General features: G+C 42.0%; 5 protein-coding genes across 13 annotated transcripts in view; 3 read left to right on the top strand and 2 right to left on the bottom strand.

Annotated features, from left to right (window-relative positions):
- The first annotated feature begins 59 nt into the window (after nt 1-59).
- Ssrp (structure specific recognition protein) lies at nt 60-2725 on the top strand. The gene is made up of 3 exons (XM_017250743.3): nt 60-252; nt 333-1907; nt 1967-2725. The coding sequence occupies exons 1-3, from the start codon at nt 199-201 to the stop codon at nt 2519-2521; spliced, it is 2184 nt and encodes a 727-aa protein (XP_017106232.2). The 5' UTR covers nt 60-198; the 3' UTR covers nt 2522-2725.
- Nucleotides 2726-2731: 6 nt separating this feature from the next.
- On the top strand, nt 2732-5024 carry LOC108131718 (uncharacterized). Its single transcript, XM_017250746.3, has 4 exons — nt 2732-2900; nt 2955-3110; nt 4559-4723; nt 4781-5024. The coding sequence occupies exons 1-4, from the start codon at nt 2742-2744 to the stop codon at nt 4934-4936; spliced, it is 636 nt and encodes a 211-aa protein (XP_017106235.3). The 5' UTR covers nt 2732-2741; the 3' UTR covers nt 4937-5024.
- On the bottom strand, nt 3084-4437 carry LOC108131716 (receptor expression-enhancing protein 2). Its single transcript, XM_017250745.3, has one exon. The coding sequence runs from the start codon at nt 4250-4252 to the stop codon at nt 3341-3343; it is 912 nt and encodes a 303-aa protein (XP_017106234.2). The 5' UTR covers nt 4253-4437; the 3' UTR covers nt 3084-3340.
- A 1283-nt stretch (nt 5025-6307) lies between the features above and the next one.
- On the bottom strand, nt 6308-9321 carry LOC108131498 (uncharacterized). Of its 2 annotated transcripts, XM_070278927.1 has the most exons (3): nt 9261-9321; nt 9055-9192; nt 6308-7730 (listed from the first exon to the last, which is right to left on the bottom strand). In XM_070278927.1, the coding sequence occupies exons 1-3, from the start codon at nt 9304-9306 to the stop codon at nt 7105-7107; spliced, it is 810 nt and encodes a 269-aa protein (XP_070135028.1). In that variant the 5' UTR covers nt 9307-9321; the 3' UTR covers nt 6308-7104. The 2 variants fall into 2 exon arrangements, with proteins under 2 accessions (XP_070135028.1, XP_017105886.3); XM_017250397.3 differs by lacking the exons at nt 9055-9192; nt 9261-9321 and adding an exon at nt 7821-7942.
- A 908-nt stretch (nt 9322-10229) lies between these two features.
- Nucleotides 10230-15636, top strand: part of sona (sol narae) — a 45298-nt gene continuing 39891 nt past the window's right edge. For 7 of the 8 annotated variants that reach the window (XM_043210363.2, XM_070277999.1, XM_070277998.1 and 4 more), the window contains exons 1-2: nt 10230-10384; nt 10474-12073. The gene's annotated coding sequence lies outside the window, so the exon portion shown is untranslated. The remainder of the gene's footprint in view (nt 10385-10473; nt 12074-15636) is intronic. The other variant, XM_043210369.2, reaches the window with a different exon arrangement.

The following is a 15636-nucleotide window of genomic DNA, read 5'->3' as shown; positions in this document are numbered from 1 at the left end:
CCACGAACAGCTGCAAAGCAACAGAATGCCCACAGGGTGATCCAGGCCGATATTTCTAACCTTAAATTGGCGCGCAGTGTTGTTATTCGTTGTCGGCGTTTTGGCATTTCTCGATTTGATGCGAATTTAATATCATTTGGCAAAGAGCTGTAATTTATTATTTAACTAGTTTTATTTGGAATTAAACCGCACAGCAACATGACAGACTCTCTGGAGTACAACGACATCAATTCAGAAGTCCGCGGCGTCTTGGTAAGTTGCTGCAAACGTCTTAAATATTTTGGACACTCTTGTCTGACTCCGGTGTTTCCCTCTCCCTTTCTCGGAAATAGTGCTCTGGGCGTCTCAAGCTGACAGAACAGCACATCATCTTCAAGAACACAAAGACCGGCAAGGTGGAACAGATTGCTGCCGATGACATCGATCTAATCAACTCGCAAAAGTTTGTGGGCACTTGGGGCCTGCGCGTGTTCACCAAAAGCGGAGTGTTGCACCGTTTCACAGGATTCCGCGACAGCGAGAACGAGAAGCTGGGCAAGTTCATCAAGGATGCTTACTCGCAGGACATGGTTGAGAAGGAGATGTGCGTCAAGGGTTGGAACTGGGGCACAGCCCGCTTCATGGGCTCTGTCCTGAGCTTCGATAAGGAATCGAAGACCATTTTCGAGGTACCCCTATCTCATGTGTCGCAGTGCGTCACTGGCAAGAATGAGGTGACCTTAGAATTTCATCAGAATGACGATGCGCCTGTGGGCTTGCTTGAGATGCGCTTTCACATTCCCGCCGTGGAGTCTGCGGATGAAGATCCGGTGGACAAGTTCCATCAGAACGTGATGAACAAAGCGTCGGTCATCTCGGCGTCCGGCGAATCGATTGCCATCTTCAGGGAGATCCAGATCCTTACACCGCGTGGTCGCTACGACATCAAGATCTTCTCGACATTCTTCCAGTTGCACGGCAAAACGTTCGACTACAAGATTCCCATGGATTCGGTGCTGCGACTCTTCATGTTGCCCCACAAAGACAGTCGCCAGATGTTCTTTGTGCTGTCCCTGGATCCGCCCATCAAGCAGGGTCAGACGCGTTATCACTATTTGGTGTTGCTCTTTGCTCCGGATGAGGAAACCACCATCGAGTTGCCATTCTCAGAAGAGGAGTTGAGGGACAAGTACGAGGGCAAACTGGAAAAAGAACTGTCGGGCCCGGTGTACGAGGTGATGGGCAAGGTGATGAAGGTGCTAATCGGACGGAAGATCACAGGGCCTGGAAACTTTATTGGGCACTCTGGTACAGCGGCAGTGGGCTGCTCCTTCAAGGCCGCCGCAGGTTATCTGTATCCCTTGGAAAGAGGTTTCATTTACATCCACAAGCCGCCCCTACACATTCGCTTCGAGGAGATCAGCTCAGTGAACTTTGCCCGCAGCGGCGGCTCTACGCGGTCCTTCGATTTTGAGGTGACCCTCAAGAACGGCACCGTCCACATCTTCTCCTCCATCGAGAAGGAGGAGTACGCCAAACTCTTCGACTTCATTACACAGAAGAAGTTGCATGTAAGCAACATGGGCAAGGACAAGAGTGGCTACAAGGACGTGGACTTTGGCGATTCGGACAACGAGAACGAGCCCGATGCCTACTTGGCTCGCCTCAAGGCGGAGGCCAGGGAGAAGGAAGAGGACGATGATGGCGATGACTCGGATGAAGAGTCCACCGATGAGGATTTCAAGCCCAACGAAAATGAGTCGGATGTGGCGGAGGAGTATGACAGCAATGTGGAGAGCGACTCGGAGGATGACAGCGATGCCAGTGGCGGTGGAGGCGATAGTGACGGTGCCAAGAAGAAGCACAAGGAAAAGAAGGCGGAGAAGAAGGAGAAGAAAGAGAAGAAGCACAAGGAGACGGAGCGAACTGTAAGTGGAGGTCCTACTTATATTTTCCATTATTGTAAAATTATATTTTTTTTTTTTAGAAAAAAGCAACCAAGAAGAAGGAGTCCGATAAGCCGAAGCGCGCCACTACCGCTTTCATGTTGTGGCTGAACGACACGCGCGAAAAAATCAAAAAGGATAATCCTGGAATAAAGGTGACTGAGATCGCCAAAAAGGGTGGCGAGATGTGGAAGGAGCTGAAGGACAAGTCCAAGTGGGAAGAGGCGGCGGCCAAGGACAAGCTGCGGTACCAGGAGGAGATGCGTAACTACAAACCCTCGGGAGGTGGCAGTGACAACGAAAAGGGAGCCAAAGCCAGCAAGAAACGTAAATCGGATGCATCGCCAACCAAAAAGGCCAACAGCTCAGGCAGCGGTTTCAAGAGCAAGGAGTACATATCCGATGACGATTCCAGCACCGATGAGGACAAGGCCAAGTCCAAGGACAAAGAGCCTGCCAAGAAGAAGAGCAAGTCCAGCGACGACGAGAAGAGCAAGTCCAAGAAGAGTGAAAGTGAAGCGGAGGACAGCGAGGAGGCGAGCAATGCCAGCGATGAAGATGAGGAGGAGGATGATGATGATGAGGGCAGTGATTAGGATCCGCTCCAGAATATAATTCCATATACATCCCATAAACACACCTACACCACCCACTCACAAACAAACACAAACTCACACACTACCCTAATCTAGGTTATCTTTGCTTAGTTTTAGTTAAGTCTCGCCTGTTGGATACAGAACAATACGATTTTGTTTAATTAAAAACATACTACACAAGCAAAATGCATATAATTAACTGAATTCATGATTGCCCATAATGATTGATTCGTATCGGCTATTTTATACGGATGACTTGATCTCTGGCTCGGTCCAAATGATGATCCATTTTCCAGTCATTAAGCGGGCTTCAGTAACTCTAGTTATGGCTACGCTGGGGCGTTTGCTCCTCTGCTTTGCACTCTGGCATTTTCTGCAGGTAAGAGCAGGCATCGGATGCGGAATCCAGCGCTAACTCTAGTACTCACTCCAGGTCCAGGGGGTATCCAAGTTCACGAACGTCGAATGCTTCAGTATAGACGAAACCTTCACAAACTTCACCCTCTGCCGCCTGTACGCCGTAAAGAGGGATGTAGTCGAAATGAGTTTGAGGGTCAACATATTTAGGTGGCCCAAGCGACCAGTTTCGGTAAGTTCTCTCTTTATTAAAATTCTTTAACTTAAATGGCGGATTCAAAAGTGTGGTATTTCTGGATGAATCACAACCACAAACGACTTGTAAACAATTTATGTGCAATGATGGAATTTAAAACGGGTCAGGAGGCTAAAGCAAGAACGTTTCTCCATTTTGAATTTTCATGACCAACAAGTAATGAACAAAAGATGGCCAGGGGTGTGTCCCCAAAGCGGGTGGGTGGATTATGGAGCTGTCAAGCGCCGGCGATGGAAGTGCTGATGCTGTACATGAACATCCTGGCTGGGAGTCTCGTTCTGGGATTTGGCCAGCAGATCCTCAACATCGTCGAAGAGCTCCTCTTTCGGAAGGGCGAGGTTTGATCCTGAGGGATGGTGGGCTTCTTCTGTGAGCCTCTTGCCCACTTTGCGCGAGACTCTGCGCTGCATTGGCGACTGACAGGGTATGGGACGAACGAGTTTTTTCCTCGGCAGGTCGTGGAGCGAGAGGCTAGATTGGTGGTGGAGATGTGTGGAGGCCTTAGAGACGGAAAGCTGGAAGACATCACTGTCATCATTGGCGAAAGTCGAGCTGACCAAGGGACTGGAACAGATGGATAGATTTTTGGCCGATGTTTCCTCTGATCCCTCATGCGATTCGTTATCCTCCCCATTTGTTGCGGCCAGATCATCTTCCGTGGACTTCATTGTGCTCCCCCTATTCCACATCTGGGCGATGAATGGCACCACAACGCCTCGACCGCGCATCACCAGTAATGTCATCAAATGGACGATGTCTCCCAGGATCTTATCCTTTCCGCGGTTCAGGAAGTTATCAATTTGGTCCTGTCGCGTAGATAGCACCGGGCGAAGGATTGCGTCAAACATCCAGACATTGGCTGCCGGAGCGGAAAGGACAATCCACAGAACCAGGAGCAGCTTGGTGGGCGTATAGAGCGGCAGCCACGAGAAGAAAGTATCCGCCAGGACTTCGATGGTGATGAGGAAAGCGTAGACTATCCAGTACTTGGCCCAGGCCAGGAACGCATCATCCCCGGTGTTGAGGGTCTTGTAGGTGTGATACGCCGGACCCAAAGTTCCGTAAATAAAGAACAGGAAACGAGTCACACAACTGAAGATACACATCTCCATCTGCATTCAGATAGCAAAACTTCCTCCTGGCCAAAAAACGAACAAAGCGAGTCTTCAAACCAAGAGCGGGTGTCGCCTAGTTGTGTGACGGGAAATGATTTGATGTTACACTAATACTAAATTTATTTCATATGTCTATTACAAATTTTGTACTCATCAAACGATGTACACACGGCAAACTAAAAGGAAATCCTTCAGAGAACAGAGAAGATCTTGCCATCAAAACCTATGCCTACCTAGTTCATGAATAACTGAATATATATATATATATATAATAACTGAAATATTTTCCACTATATGTTTCTTTAATAGATGCGTCTACAATTGCTGAAGAAGGCCAGTGGTTATAAGCCCTTCCTTTACAATGTCTGCCAGTCGGATGTTTGCGAGTATTTGGAGAAGCGGAATCATCCTTTTGTGAACATCATCCTCAATAGTTTCGCGAATCGTACCAATGTCAATAGATGTCCATTGCCTGTAAGTTTTTAAATAACTCTTTATAAGTTTAACAATTATTATAATTTAAAATTTCAGCAAGAAATGATCCTAGAGCGCTTCCGCTTTCCAGTAAAGGTCCTGGACCTGATGCCTTTACCCTCTGGGGACTATGCTCTCTTCAGCACTTTTAGCTTTGAGGGAAAAGAACGGGCCTTGGTTAAGGTATACTTTTCCATAACCGAGTATCGTTAACAAAGCAATAACCAAATTAAATATTATTCGCATATTTGTAATAAAACATCGTTTGCGGTGCAATAAACCAATTAATAAATTTGCCATAAATTTGTTAACTGGCTGTAAAAGAGCTTTCCGAATTGATTAACCCTTTGTAATTGTAATAAAATGTTTCCAAAACGTAATGTTATTAATGTTTATTGTTTCGTATTAATAAATTGACGGTTCTAACACGTGGGAATTGCTTTATTGAAATAAAATGAAAGCACCTGAGGTCAACTGCTGACAGCTCCAAGGTTAGGAACCATTAGGCTTCTGATTTGGATCGATTTTCGACCCGAAATTTCTTTCACACAAAGACCCAGAAAAAGGCAATAGTTATGACCCTGCCCAGTTGCCTGAACGCTCATGACATTTCGGATAGGTATTCAAATAGCCATCAGCATTCGATTCAAAGACAGAAAAGGTTCCCATACCATTCACAAAAATATTTGAGCAATTGAAACCGAAACCCCAAATCAATTGTAATTGTGTCTGATAAATGAAATGTTGACGGAAATAACGCGGAAAATAATAGAGAGCCAAGGGGAACATTACGTAGACGCGTAAGGCGATTGTAAAAGGCTACAAAAAAAAAGGCAAAAAGCCACAATTACCAACAGTTTGCATGCATAATTAATTTGTGGGTCAATTGCAAAAACTTGAACTTCGATTCAAGTGGCTTTGGCTCCGAATTGAGCTCCACTGGGGTGTCATCTTTTGGCAGGCGCATCGCCTAGGAAGTGATTTTTTGTAAGATTTTAGGATTTGCATAAATGCCGCCAATTAATTTTGTTATGCAAATTAATGGCAAACAATTAGCGTTGCGAGACAAAGCCGATTTATTAATTGCACATTATTATTATTGTTATTTTTTGTTTTATTTTCTTAAGTTTTGTTTCTTTTGTTTTTACAAAATATGTAAATGTAAAATATTTATTTCGCACTCTGTTTTGAACATTGTTGGTGTTGTTATTGTTGGCCATGTTGTTGTTCTCAATGCAAGTCGATGGCAATGCGCGCTTTATCGCTGATTAACCCAAATTTAAATGATGCTCGCCCCAAGCATTCAATCTGGGGAGTGCGAGAAAAGTCCGGCCAAAGGCGAAGGAACTTTGGATAGAAGTTAATGACACTACGGTGTGGGTGCAAAAGCAGCTGACCAAATTACCTGGAACTGTCAATTATTTGGACTGAACTGGACCGAGTCCTGAGAAGTCAGATTGGATCCTGAAACCATAGGATCTTTTTATATTTAACCCATAAATTTTTCTCCAAATCCGAGATTTATTTTATATATTTTATTCAATAAATTACAATTTAATCGTTCTCATAAAAAAAGAGCAATAATTCCTTCTGTTACAATAAATTAACACTTTATTTAATTTATAAACGCATAATCTTATAAAATACAGGAAATTCACAGAGTATTTATCTCAACAATAAATCGGCTTAACGTTTCTAGAACTTTGATTCGACCCCTGTGGGGATGATGATGAAAATTAACACGAAAAGTCATCGATATATAAAATTGAAACAAATTGTTTTACGACGGGGTGACGAATGCGTCATTTACATTGTGGTTGTTATTCCAAAGTTGTTGAATTTCGGTTTTTGATCAAGATTAATAGTGTGCTAATTGCATTAAGATTGTAGTCAGCACAACATTCCGAACAGTGCAAAATCATTATTGAAAAATCCACAACACGCGTCCTTTCGAGTTCGTTGCTTCAGTCTTTTGTTTGTGCAGTCTACTTGCCGTCGCCGCTCGTCTGTAATTAATCAGTTGCACCTTCCAGATGTCCGAGGGCAGGAAGATGAACCGGGACAAGTGTAAGCGTTCAGATTTGTTTTTAACTTATTATCGGCACACAACTTTGTCCGCCAATTTGTAATAACAATGTGGGCCATTGGCCAACAAATTGCTACCGATAATCGGTGATCATCGATTTCTGGCGCCGATTCATGAATCAATTAACGTGTACCCCTTTCTGGCAATGAACTTTTCTAATTAACGATTAATGTTGTCCGTTTGACGGCTGCTTCTGTGTGAAATCCCATAAAATGAATCAACCGCGGGGTATCGGTTAATCCCAGATCAGATTCCAGATATTTAATGTCTTGTTTTTTGGTCCAGATTACTAACATTAGTTAGTAATCTCTTCGGTGAGAGATATGCATTGCTCCGATGATTGGGAATATTCAAGTTTGTTGTTCAGATACTCGACGATGCTCTTCATTGAATCTTGGTCCGGCGTTTCCAAAGCATTGACTTGGTCAGTTGAGGATCCGGGCACGATCTGGCGGACCATTGGTTCTACATTGTGGCGCATCTCAGCTTCATCCCCCTCTATACCAGTCGGCAGCTTGCTAAGCTCTAGCTGGAGTTGTTGGCCATCCACAAGAGGCTCGCGTTTTTGATCTCCTCTTCCGTCAGAATCATTAGGAGCACTTGCGAGAGTCAATTGCAAGAAGAAGGCAATAAGCCGGAGTAGAAATTTTGCTAACTGATATCCAAATATGATGATGGGTCTAAGTATATCCCAGAAATGCTGTCCGATTTGAGTGTACATATAGTCGGTGCTATACGGTACGCTAAACCACAGGCACACGGATAGGACCAGCTTCACAATGGTGTAGAGAATCCTTTCGCCGTAAATAGAGTCTGTTATACACATTAAGGCCTGTAGCAGAGCGTACACTATCCAATATTTGAGCCACATGACAATTAAGTCATTTTGGCGCTGGGTGCAGGCCCGCATTGTAAACCAGCCTGGAGAAAGGATACCGTAATAAATATATACATAACGCAGCATTGTTTCTTCAAAGGTTGAATAATAAAAATGTTCAAAATTTTATTTACTTTATTTTTTTGAAAATAAAATTTTACCAAGCGAAAAATCTTTTGTTGGAGATACCGACTTTTTTAAAATGATTAGTAGCTGTACGATGTAAGCCTTACACATTGTAAGATGTGTTGATTTTAAATCCATAGCTACTTTGTTTGTTTTAAGTATTTTAGGCCAAACGTTTTGGCAACACAACCAAACAATTCTCAATGGCTTCCCATTAAAAATAGTTTATTATGATTGTGCTTACATTCCAAATCGCGAAAACAATCAAATAATTCCTTGTCACTTCCTTGAGTCAGAAAGCAATCAAAAGCTGCAACCAGCACTTGGCCATCAGTTGCAGTGGTAGTAGCGGAATGGTACTGGTTCGAACCAGGCTAAGTGCCTGGGGCTTTGCCCGTGGCTTTCGCAAGACCAGGAGCCAAATAGCATAGCTAAACGAGTGTGTGCGCCTGTCTTTAAGCCAACTTTATGCATATTTATAGATTTGTTTGCCCGACTAACAAACCCCAAATAAACCAGAAAAGGGGTAAAGAGATGCCTATATGAACCGGAGGAGAGGGGAGAAAGAGACCCAGTTTATGGGCCAGATTGAATTAACGGCGGTGCCTTTTTGGCCACAAACTGTGCAGTTGGTAGTCGCCAACAGTTGTTGTCGACCTGACATAATGGAAATAATAATATAATCGATTTCAACTGCAATTTTGTTCAACTTGTTCGGCGTGTCTGCCCTAAAATTTATGAACATTTTTCTTCAGTTCAAATCGGGACTCTGTTTATCCGCTCCACTTGTTCGAAATTCATAATTTTATTCAAGTGCTTTATATTCTGTGAACCTGATTAGTTTGTTTAGCTGCCGGGATTATTACATCATTTGAATAGCAAAGCAAACGTTTTGTTTGACAATTTCGTAAAGTTTTCGTTGGCGGATTTGGAGGTTTCCAAACCAAAGAGCCAAACTAGCGTGAAATGTTGAAAATTATGCAAAGTTTTTATAGCTTTTCTTTGTATATTTTTGTAGAAATTTTGTGTTGGGGGAAGAGCTCCATAAATATATATCGAACACAGCTGGGATGGATTTTTAAATGGGTTTTGTTTCGTTTTTTTATGCTTTTTATGTATCATTTGTGTTCGTTGACGCCTCGTTAAGGTCTGGTATATGTTTTTTTTAATGGAGGAGTGGGAGAAGCTGGGATTACAAGCTGCACCCGGTGATCTGTTAACCTCTTTATCGAAGATACATACCAAATCTGCGGTTGGCCAACTCTTCATCTTTCTCCACCTCTCCTCCACCTTTTTCTTTGGGTTTTGGTTTTTTTGTAGGGGTTATGGATGCGGGCAGATTGACATTGACCCTTTGGTTTGACATGGATAAATGTACGCCTATTTGTGTGAACAGTTAACAATAAAAAATATTTTGATTAAATGACATCTTGGGTGATACCAATGACCTCCAGATTTCCTCCTCGGTTCAAATTTCTGTTGTTGATTTTTCATGTAACCCTTTTGTTAATTAAAAAATGAATTTTTCTTTAATTTATCACAGTAAACAATACAGAAATTATTCAAAGACAATTCATTATTTTTGTCGACGAAGAAAAATGTGTCTCACGCGACGACGACTCATCCTTTTGTAGAACTCGTTTAGGGTTCAACAATTCTGAACAGAATACCCCGAAGCTGTCAAGAGGAAAATGTGTCAAATAATATTTAATGGATTCGAGCCTGGCGGGCTGTGAGAAAGTCAGATACTTGGCCAATAAACACAGCAAATTTAAGATAATGTAAACAAATGCAAAGTAATTAACACGAAATCCGCATAAAAGTAATGAGTTCAATTGCCAAAACGAAACCAGTTTGGGCAACGCTTAAGATTGGCGATTAGACCCGGCTGATTAGGGTGGTAGTGGGAGGCGGGTGTGGAATTCACAGCTCATTAATAGATGGGTATCGACAAGTTAAGCTCCGAGTTAAATGTCGCCTGAAATGTTACACTCGAGATACCAGAGCCGAGATGTGTGACTTCCATGGTTCGCTTCGGGTTGATTCCAGCATGCAAATGATCTCGATTTGGCGGTGTGGGAGGCTGTCTCCGGACGAACTCCCTCGTGTGGACCCAGTGACTCATCCATCCATCCAGTGATCATCGGTTCATTGCCATTTCACCCAAAAAAATATCGATTATCCTGCTGGGACAGCTGCCGGGCTTACGTAGAAGGTTCAGTGAGCCACTCGACTCATTGAGATCTTCACATCGATCTCTCAATGTGTGACAATTACCTTTTTAATTGTCCCACTTTGTACGGATCGATCTTAATATTTTGATCTTAATATTTTTTACGAGCATAAATCCACGTGGGAGTTAAATGCGATTTTTATCAATGAGAACATAAATAATCGACAGCATCACAGCAGTCGATGAACTTAGGATTAGTTTTTTTTTTGAGAGGAAGCTGGGACATGGGATCTCACCTTGACTAATGACTGACTTTTTAGATCAATCTATCAAGCTGCATCTGCCGTTAGAGATGCCTCACGACTAGGAACCTGGTGTTCTAGCTTCGTTTTCCTGCCTGTAAGTGTCAGCGATGTCAATGCCCAAATGGCAGGCACTTAATTAATTTTACATTCGATTCGCCAATTTAACAATGTCAAATGTTTCAGAGTTACGCTTTCAATGTGAAGATTCCCCAGTGCTCAGAGATTAATTAAGTCCGATTTTTACAACATTAATCAATCCGGATTCCGTAGTTGACTCAAAAAGTCATTCAACGTGGAGTGTGAGTGTGAGTGTGAGATAGTGAGCTGCACATAATTGAGCGCTGAGAGGGCTCACAAAAGCTGGCTCAAAGCATAAGCTTGAGCCATGGTAAGAAAAATGCAAGTGTTTCTTGTCGGTTTTCGCTTTCATCCGAGAGCTTTCAAGGCTTTTGACTTTGGCTTTGGCTCAGATCGTCTAGCAGCCAACGATCGGGGGTTCGGTTGGGGCCCAAAGCTCCGCTCTCAGTTGGCTTGGCCGTCTCGTTTCCACCGCCAGCCCGCCAGCTTTGGATCAATTTTGGACTCCGCCGAGCTGGCCAGCGAACGTTAACTTTAGTGTGCGCCGACCTGTTTCCGTAGACGGCCACAAAAAAATTATTCAACGACCTAGCCACACACAGACTCAAAATCAAATTCAAAAATCGGTTACGATCGTTTCGGATAATGCTCGGCTAAAAGCCTTCAAATTAACTTCCAATCAAGTCGAAAATCCATTAAAGAGCGAATAATTCTATCCCAGTGCAGTGACGTCAAAAGTATCTCAAAAGTGCAATTCCCCAACAAAATCCCCAGGCAGCTCGAAAACAAGCTCAATTCGCAATCTCTCGCTCACTCTTTAGCCCGTTTTTCGTAATCGAATCGTGCAAAAAATAAAAAAAAAATGAAATAAAAAAAGTTATTCAAAAAAAAAAAAGTGAATCTGCCATTTCAGTTAACTCCGATCTGCCCATCCCGCTTCCACTTGCCAATTCGAATTGTTAACGTTGTCGCCGCAGTCACCGTTGCAGTCAAAGTCGAAGTCGCAGTAGCAGTAGCAGTCGGCGTCGCTGCTGCGCTCTTTATTGTTTATGTTTTTTTGTGTTCTGAGCGCTGAGCCCTCGCCTCCCCCCCGCCCCAATCGACCCCGCTGCATCCCGCCCACCCAGAAGGCGGGGAAGTAATAATAAAAGCAATGCGCTGCCCCATGAAACAAAATTGAGTGAAAAATAAATTTCGTTTACAAAAAAAAAGTCAAGAAAAAAAATTAAATAAGAATGATAAAATAAAATAACAAAGAATAAGCGAATAAGAAGAAAAAAATTCACTGCCAAGCAAATTTCACGCCGTATTTAATCTTTGCTCACTGACCGCCTCCAGCTTAATCGCTGCTCGTCTTTCTTTCCGTTGCGTTCTGTTCCGCTCGTGGTTCGTGCGTGCTCCGTGTGTCCCGGCTCTGGAAATACGGCTCCAGTTACGGCCACCGATTCGACCACGATTCCCCGATTCCGGATCCGTAAACCCCCATCTTAGGGCCTGTGTTTTCTCAAAAGAATTCTGAAAAAAACGGAACAACAAAAATATATTGTAGAAATTTTCATAAAACTGTTCTTGAAAAAAAAATTCTAAAATTTATTCCAAATCTGATCAACAAGTGTTTTTGTGAACGCATAAAAAAAGTGCTTTTCAAAAAAAAACTAAAAAATTTCAACAAAATTTTGAATTGCTACTGAAATAGTAGCAGAAAGTAAGTAGAGTTTTTGAAATGAAAAAAAAAAAAAAGGTGAAATATTAAAAGAATAGGGACATTAATTTTTGAAAGAAGTCTTGAATCTTTTTAAATATCTTTTTTGATTTTTTGAGATTTTTTGACAACTTTTGACAGAAGAATACTGGTTAGTTTTTTGAAAAGATTACTTGAATCTTTTGGAATATCTTTAGATTTTTTGTGGCACATGTCAGGGAGAGCTATAAACCTTAAAACACAACAACTACAAGCCTTAATTTTGTTTGATCTTTGGTTTTTAATTATTACCTCACATAACAAAAAGTTGTAGAGTTGGCTTTTACTAATTTGCAGACAAGTTTTTTTTAAAGTTTTTTTTTGTTTATTTTTTGGTTATAATTATTACTTCATAAGCAAGTTTTAGTTGTGAACTTGCTAATTGGTGAATCAAGTAAGAGAAAATGTGAGATTTTGGTAGACATTTTGGCCAAGTTGATGGAAACTCTAGGGCTCTGCTGGGAACAAGATTTCTAGAGCAGGATCTTGGGTATGTTGGCTATAAAGAAGGAGGAAAAAAAAATACTTTTGTCTTGCCCGAGTTGAGCCCACAAAATGGGCTTGTTTCCCTGTTGAAGTTGAGTCGAGCTGGTTTTTGTTTTATATTTTGTTTCGTTGAAACAACTTTTCGTGCCGACTTGTTGTTGGTGTTTTGTGGGCCTTATTATCTCATTGTTGTTGTGTTGAGTTGAAACGTGTTGTTGTTGTTGGTGTAGTTGAGGCTTTACGAGTCTCGGACCAATGCGATTTTGTAATATTGCTACAGTTATTATTGCTCGCCACGCTTTGCTCTCCTTACAGTATTTACCCTGTTGTTGCTGTTTTTTTTTTATTGTTACTGCAATTATTGCAGTTTTTTGATTTCAACAAAAAGAAAGAGAGGGCTAGAGAAAGAGCGAGCGGGCCAGGGCGAGAGCTTTGAAGCTTTCGGATCGGATCGGATTGTATCGAATCGGATTGTATCAGATCTGCCTTTGTTCAACGATTTGCAACTTTCTATGCTATTGATATTCTTTGGAAATCATGTAACACAGCCCAGTCTATAGCCCTTCTGGGGGCCTTTCATTGGATATCCCATAAATACTCTCTAGTGCCATTCCGACATCCGACCATCATTCATCAGATTTTCAGTTTCAATTCATGTTTAAATCGTCTGGTCGCTGTTTGTGTGTTTATTTATTTTTTTTTCCAATATCATAGTATATCTTTTGGCCGGGCCCGTTCAGCCTTTTCATTGACATCGGCGAAGACGAAACTCGAGTAACCTGTTTGTTTTTATATTTAATTCGTGTTATTTCAGTCGCCTAACCACTCAATTTACTTAGTTGTTTTTTCTATTTGTGTATATGTTTTAGCATTCATCGAATAGTTAAGGGGGACAGTCAATGTACTCACTGATTAATATTAAAATACTATTAAAAAACTGCCTAAAAACAAATGATTTATTAAGTTTATTCACAAGATTGCATTTGAACAGGCAATAATCCCAAATAATCATGGCTAGCCAAATGGAAATAAAATCAATTTGAAGCAAAGTTGAAGTCAAATATTTTAGTCGACGTCTTCTTCAATTTCAATTACAATTTCACTTTCATTTTCATGCGGTTTATGGCTTTTCCGACAATCGCCGGCTTCGACCGCAACTACGCCAACGTCGACGGCGACTGCGACTGCCAACTCCTACGCCGACGCAGCACGCAATCAGTGTAAGCTGTTGTTGTTGTTGTTTTTGGTTGCATGTTGTAACAACAGCTGAAAAATTATAACAAGAGCAGAAATAATTGCAAGGAATAGCAGTAGCAGTGGCTAAAACCAAATTCCAAAAACACGATCAAGCCAAGCCTCACTTTTTGTGTTTTTTCCGTTCTTTAAACAAATATTTTGCTTGTACCTTATGTTTTCTCTATTATTTTCCTTCTCTGTTTTGCGTTTGCCTTAACTATCAGCCACATGTTGCTTGTCATTGCGAGCTCATCTTTAAATTAGTCTTCCACATTACGTATACGCAGTGGTGTCTCGTTTTCTGTGCCTGCAATTTTTCAATATTTGCGCATTTTATAATGGCATTTTAATTAATATTTTTTGGAGGGGGGATGGGAACCAAAAAAGATGGTTGTTTGGTGTTTGGTCTTCAAACTGGTTTTTTCGATAAATCGCATGTATCTTTCTAAATCATATTACGTATACGCACGGTATGGTTGTCCATGTCTTCTGTTCTGTCGGTGTTTCTTGGCTAACAATCTAATATACATAAATGAATAATTTTCTACAAAACAGATGTTTCAAGCAAACATTACCCGGGCCTTAAGCCGAGGCCCTGAAACCAGCCAAAAGCTAATATCTTTGACGGCTTATGTCAGCGAACTTAGAATTCAAATTAGGCCCAAAAGACAACCGCTTGAATACTATTATTATTTAATCTTGGCTATTTTCATAACCCGATGCTCTATTAACACTGATGGAAAATTTGCACAGCTGTTTCTTCTGCTCAACGCTGGCTGGCAGGTTTTCAACAGCCGCCTGGCTCAAGGTGCAAGTTCCCAAACCACAGTCATTGTATTATAATGATAAAACAATGGCCGAAAGATTCGCTCGCCCTTTTCCACAGACACCCATACATTTGGCCAAAGAGTCTCTGAAAACGTTAAGCAAATGCAAAAAGTTCAGGTCACAGACATTTTACGTAATCTCCGCCTCCACCGCCACCGCCTCCGCCACCAGTTGATCGTTGTCTGCAACTTGCAACTTGGAATTGTCGGTGAAATATCAAGAAAAATTTATTATCTCTTGTGCAAAACGTTCACAGTTGAACTTTGTTATGTCACCTTTGAGCCGATTTATGTGTGTGCTCCAGATTTGGCCAAAAAGAGAGACAATCAGCCAGACAGACCGACAGACAGACTGGGAAAGGAAGACGATGACTGTGTCTGTTCTGTCTGCTGCCAATGCCATCGCCAGACAGACGGCCAAGACAGCTAAGCAATAAGTGGGGAAATGGGTTCATTATCAAGCCAAATGCAGAGCTCATCAAGCTACTGGCACAGGTGCTGACACCTTGCCTTGATGATTATCGGCGCACAGAAGCGGTGGAAGCCGAAACTGAAAAAAACAGCTGTCTGACAGTCCGTAGAGAGATGGCCAAATCCATGAAAAGGGGCCAAGAGAGACAGGGCGGAAGAGGGAGCAAGCAGGCAGTAGGGACAGCAGCTGCTGTCAATGTCAATTTAATGTAAAACGCTGACGCCCCCCAAAAACAGATCGAATACGAATACGTACATAGTCGGCTAAGGCAACGGGCTTACAACAGACTCCGGCTCAGATAGTTGTGTCAGCAAATTCATTAAGAAAGCAAAAGTTAAAAGCAGCCAGCAACACACACAAAAAATTCCCATAAACCGAAACAGACGCTGACTTTATGGTAAAAGCAAAAAGCCAAAGCCCCACACAACACAAAAAAAGTAAAATATATGGGCAAAGTGTTGGGGTCCAAGTCGGCATAATTATGCGGAAGCTGACAATGCAACTTG

This window comes from Drosophila bipectinata, chromosome 2R, assembly GCF_030179905.1.
Source record: "Drosophila bipectinata strain 14024-0381.07 chromosome 2R, DbipHiC1v2, whole genome shotgun sequence".
Taxonomy (NCBI): domain Eukaryota; kingdom Metazoa; phylum Arthropoda; class Insecta; order Diptera; family Drosophilidae; genus Drosophila; species Drosophila bipectinata.
This window is presented reverse-complemented; position numbering and strand designations above follow the sequence as displayed.

What these genes read in the sequence shown, in the direction of transcription:
- Ssrp (XM_017250743.3), top strand. Translation starts at nt 199, where the DNA reads ATGACAGACTCTCTGGAGTACAACGACATCAATTCAGAAGTCCGCGGC. An exon ending in CAGAAGTCCGCGGCGTCTTG is followed by an intron (nt 253 to 332) that starts GTAAGTTGCTGC and finishes TCTCGGAAATAG; the next exon opens with TGCTCTGGGCGTCTCAAGCT. An exon ending in ACAAGGAGACGGAGCGAACT is followed by an intron (nt 1,908 to 1,966) that starts GTAAGTGGAGGT and finishes TTTTTTTTTTAG; the next exon opens with AAAAAAGCAACCAAGAAGAA.
- LOC108131498 (XM_070278927.1), bottom strand. Translation starts at nt 9,306, where the DNA reads ATGAAAAATCAACAACAGAAATTTGAACCGAGGAGGAAATCTGGAG. An exon ending in ACCGAGGAGGAAATCTGGAG is followed by an intron (nt 9,193 to 9,260) that starts GTCATTGGTATC and finishes TCACACAAATAG; the next exon opens with GCGTACATTTATCCATGTCA. An exon ending in GTTGGCCAACCGCAGATTTG is followed by an intron (nt 7,731 to 9,054) that starts GTATGTATCTTC and finishes TCCTTTCTCCAG; the next exon opens with GCTGGTTTACAATGCGGGCC.
- LOC108131716 (XM_017250745.3), bottom strand. Translation starts at nt 4,252, where the DNA reads ATGCAGATGGAGATGTGTATCTTCAGTTGTGTGACTCGTTTCCTGTTC.
- LOC108131718 (XM_017250746.3), top strand. Translation starts at nt 2,742, where the DNA reads ATGATTGATTCGTATCGGCTATTTTATACGGATGACTTGATCTCTGGC. An exon ending in CACTCTGGCATTTTCTGCAG is followed by an intron (nt 2,901 to 2,954) that starts GTAAGAGCAGGC and finishes TACTCACTCCAG; the next exon opens with GTCCAGGGGGTATCCAAGTT. An exon ending in GGCCCAAGCGACCAGTTTCG is followed by an intron (nt 3,111 to 4,558) that starts GTAAGTTCTCTC and finishes TTTCTTTAATAG; the next exon opens with ATGCGTCTACAATTGCTGAA.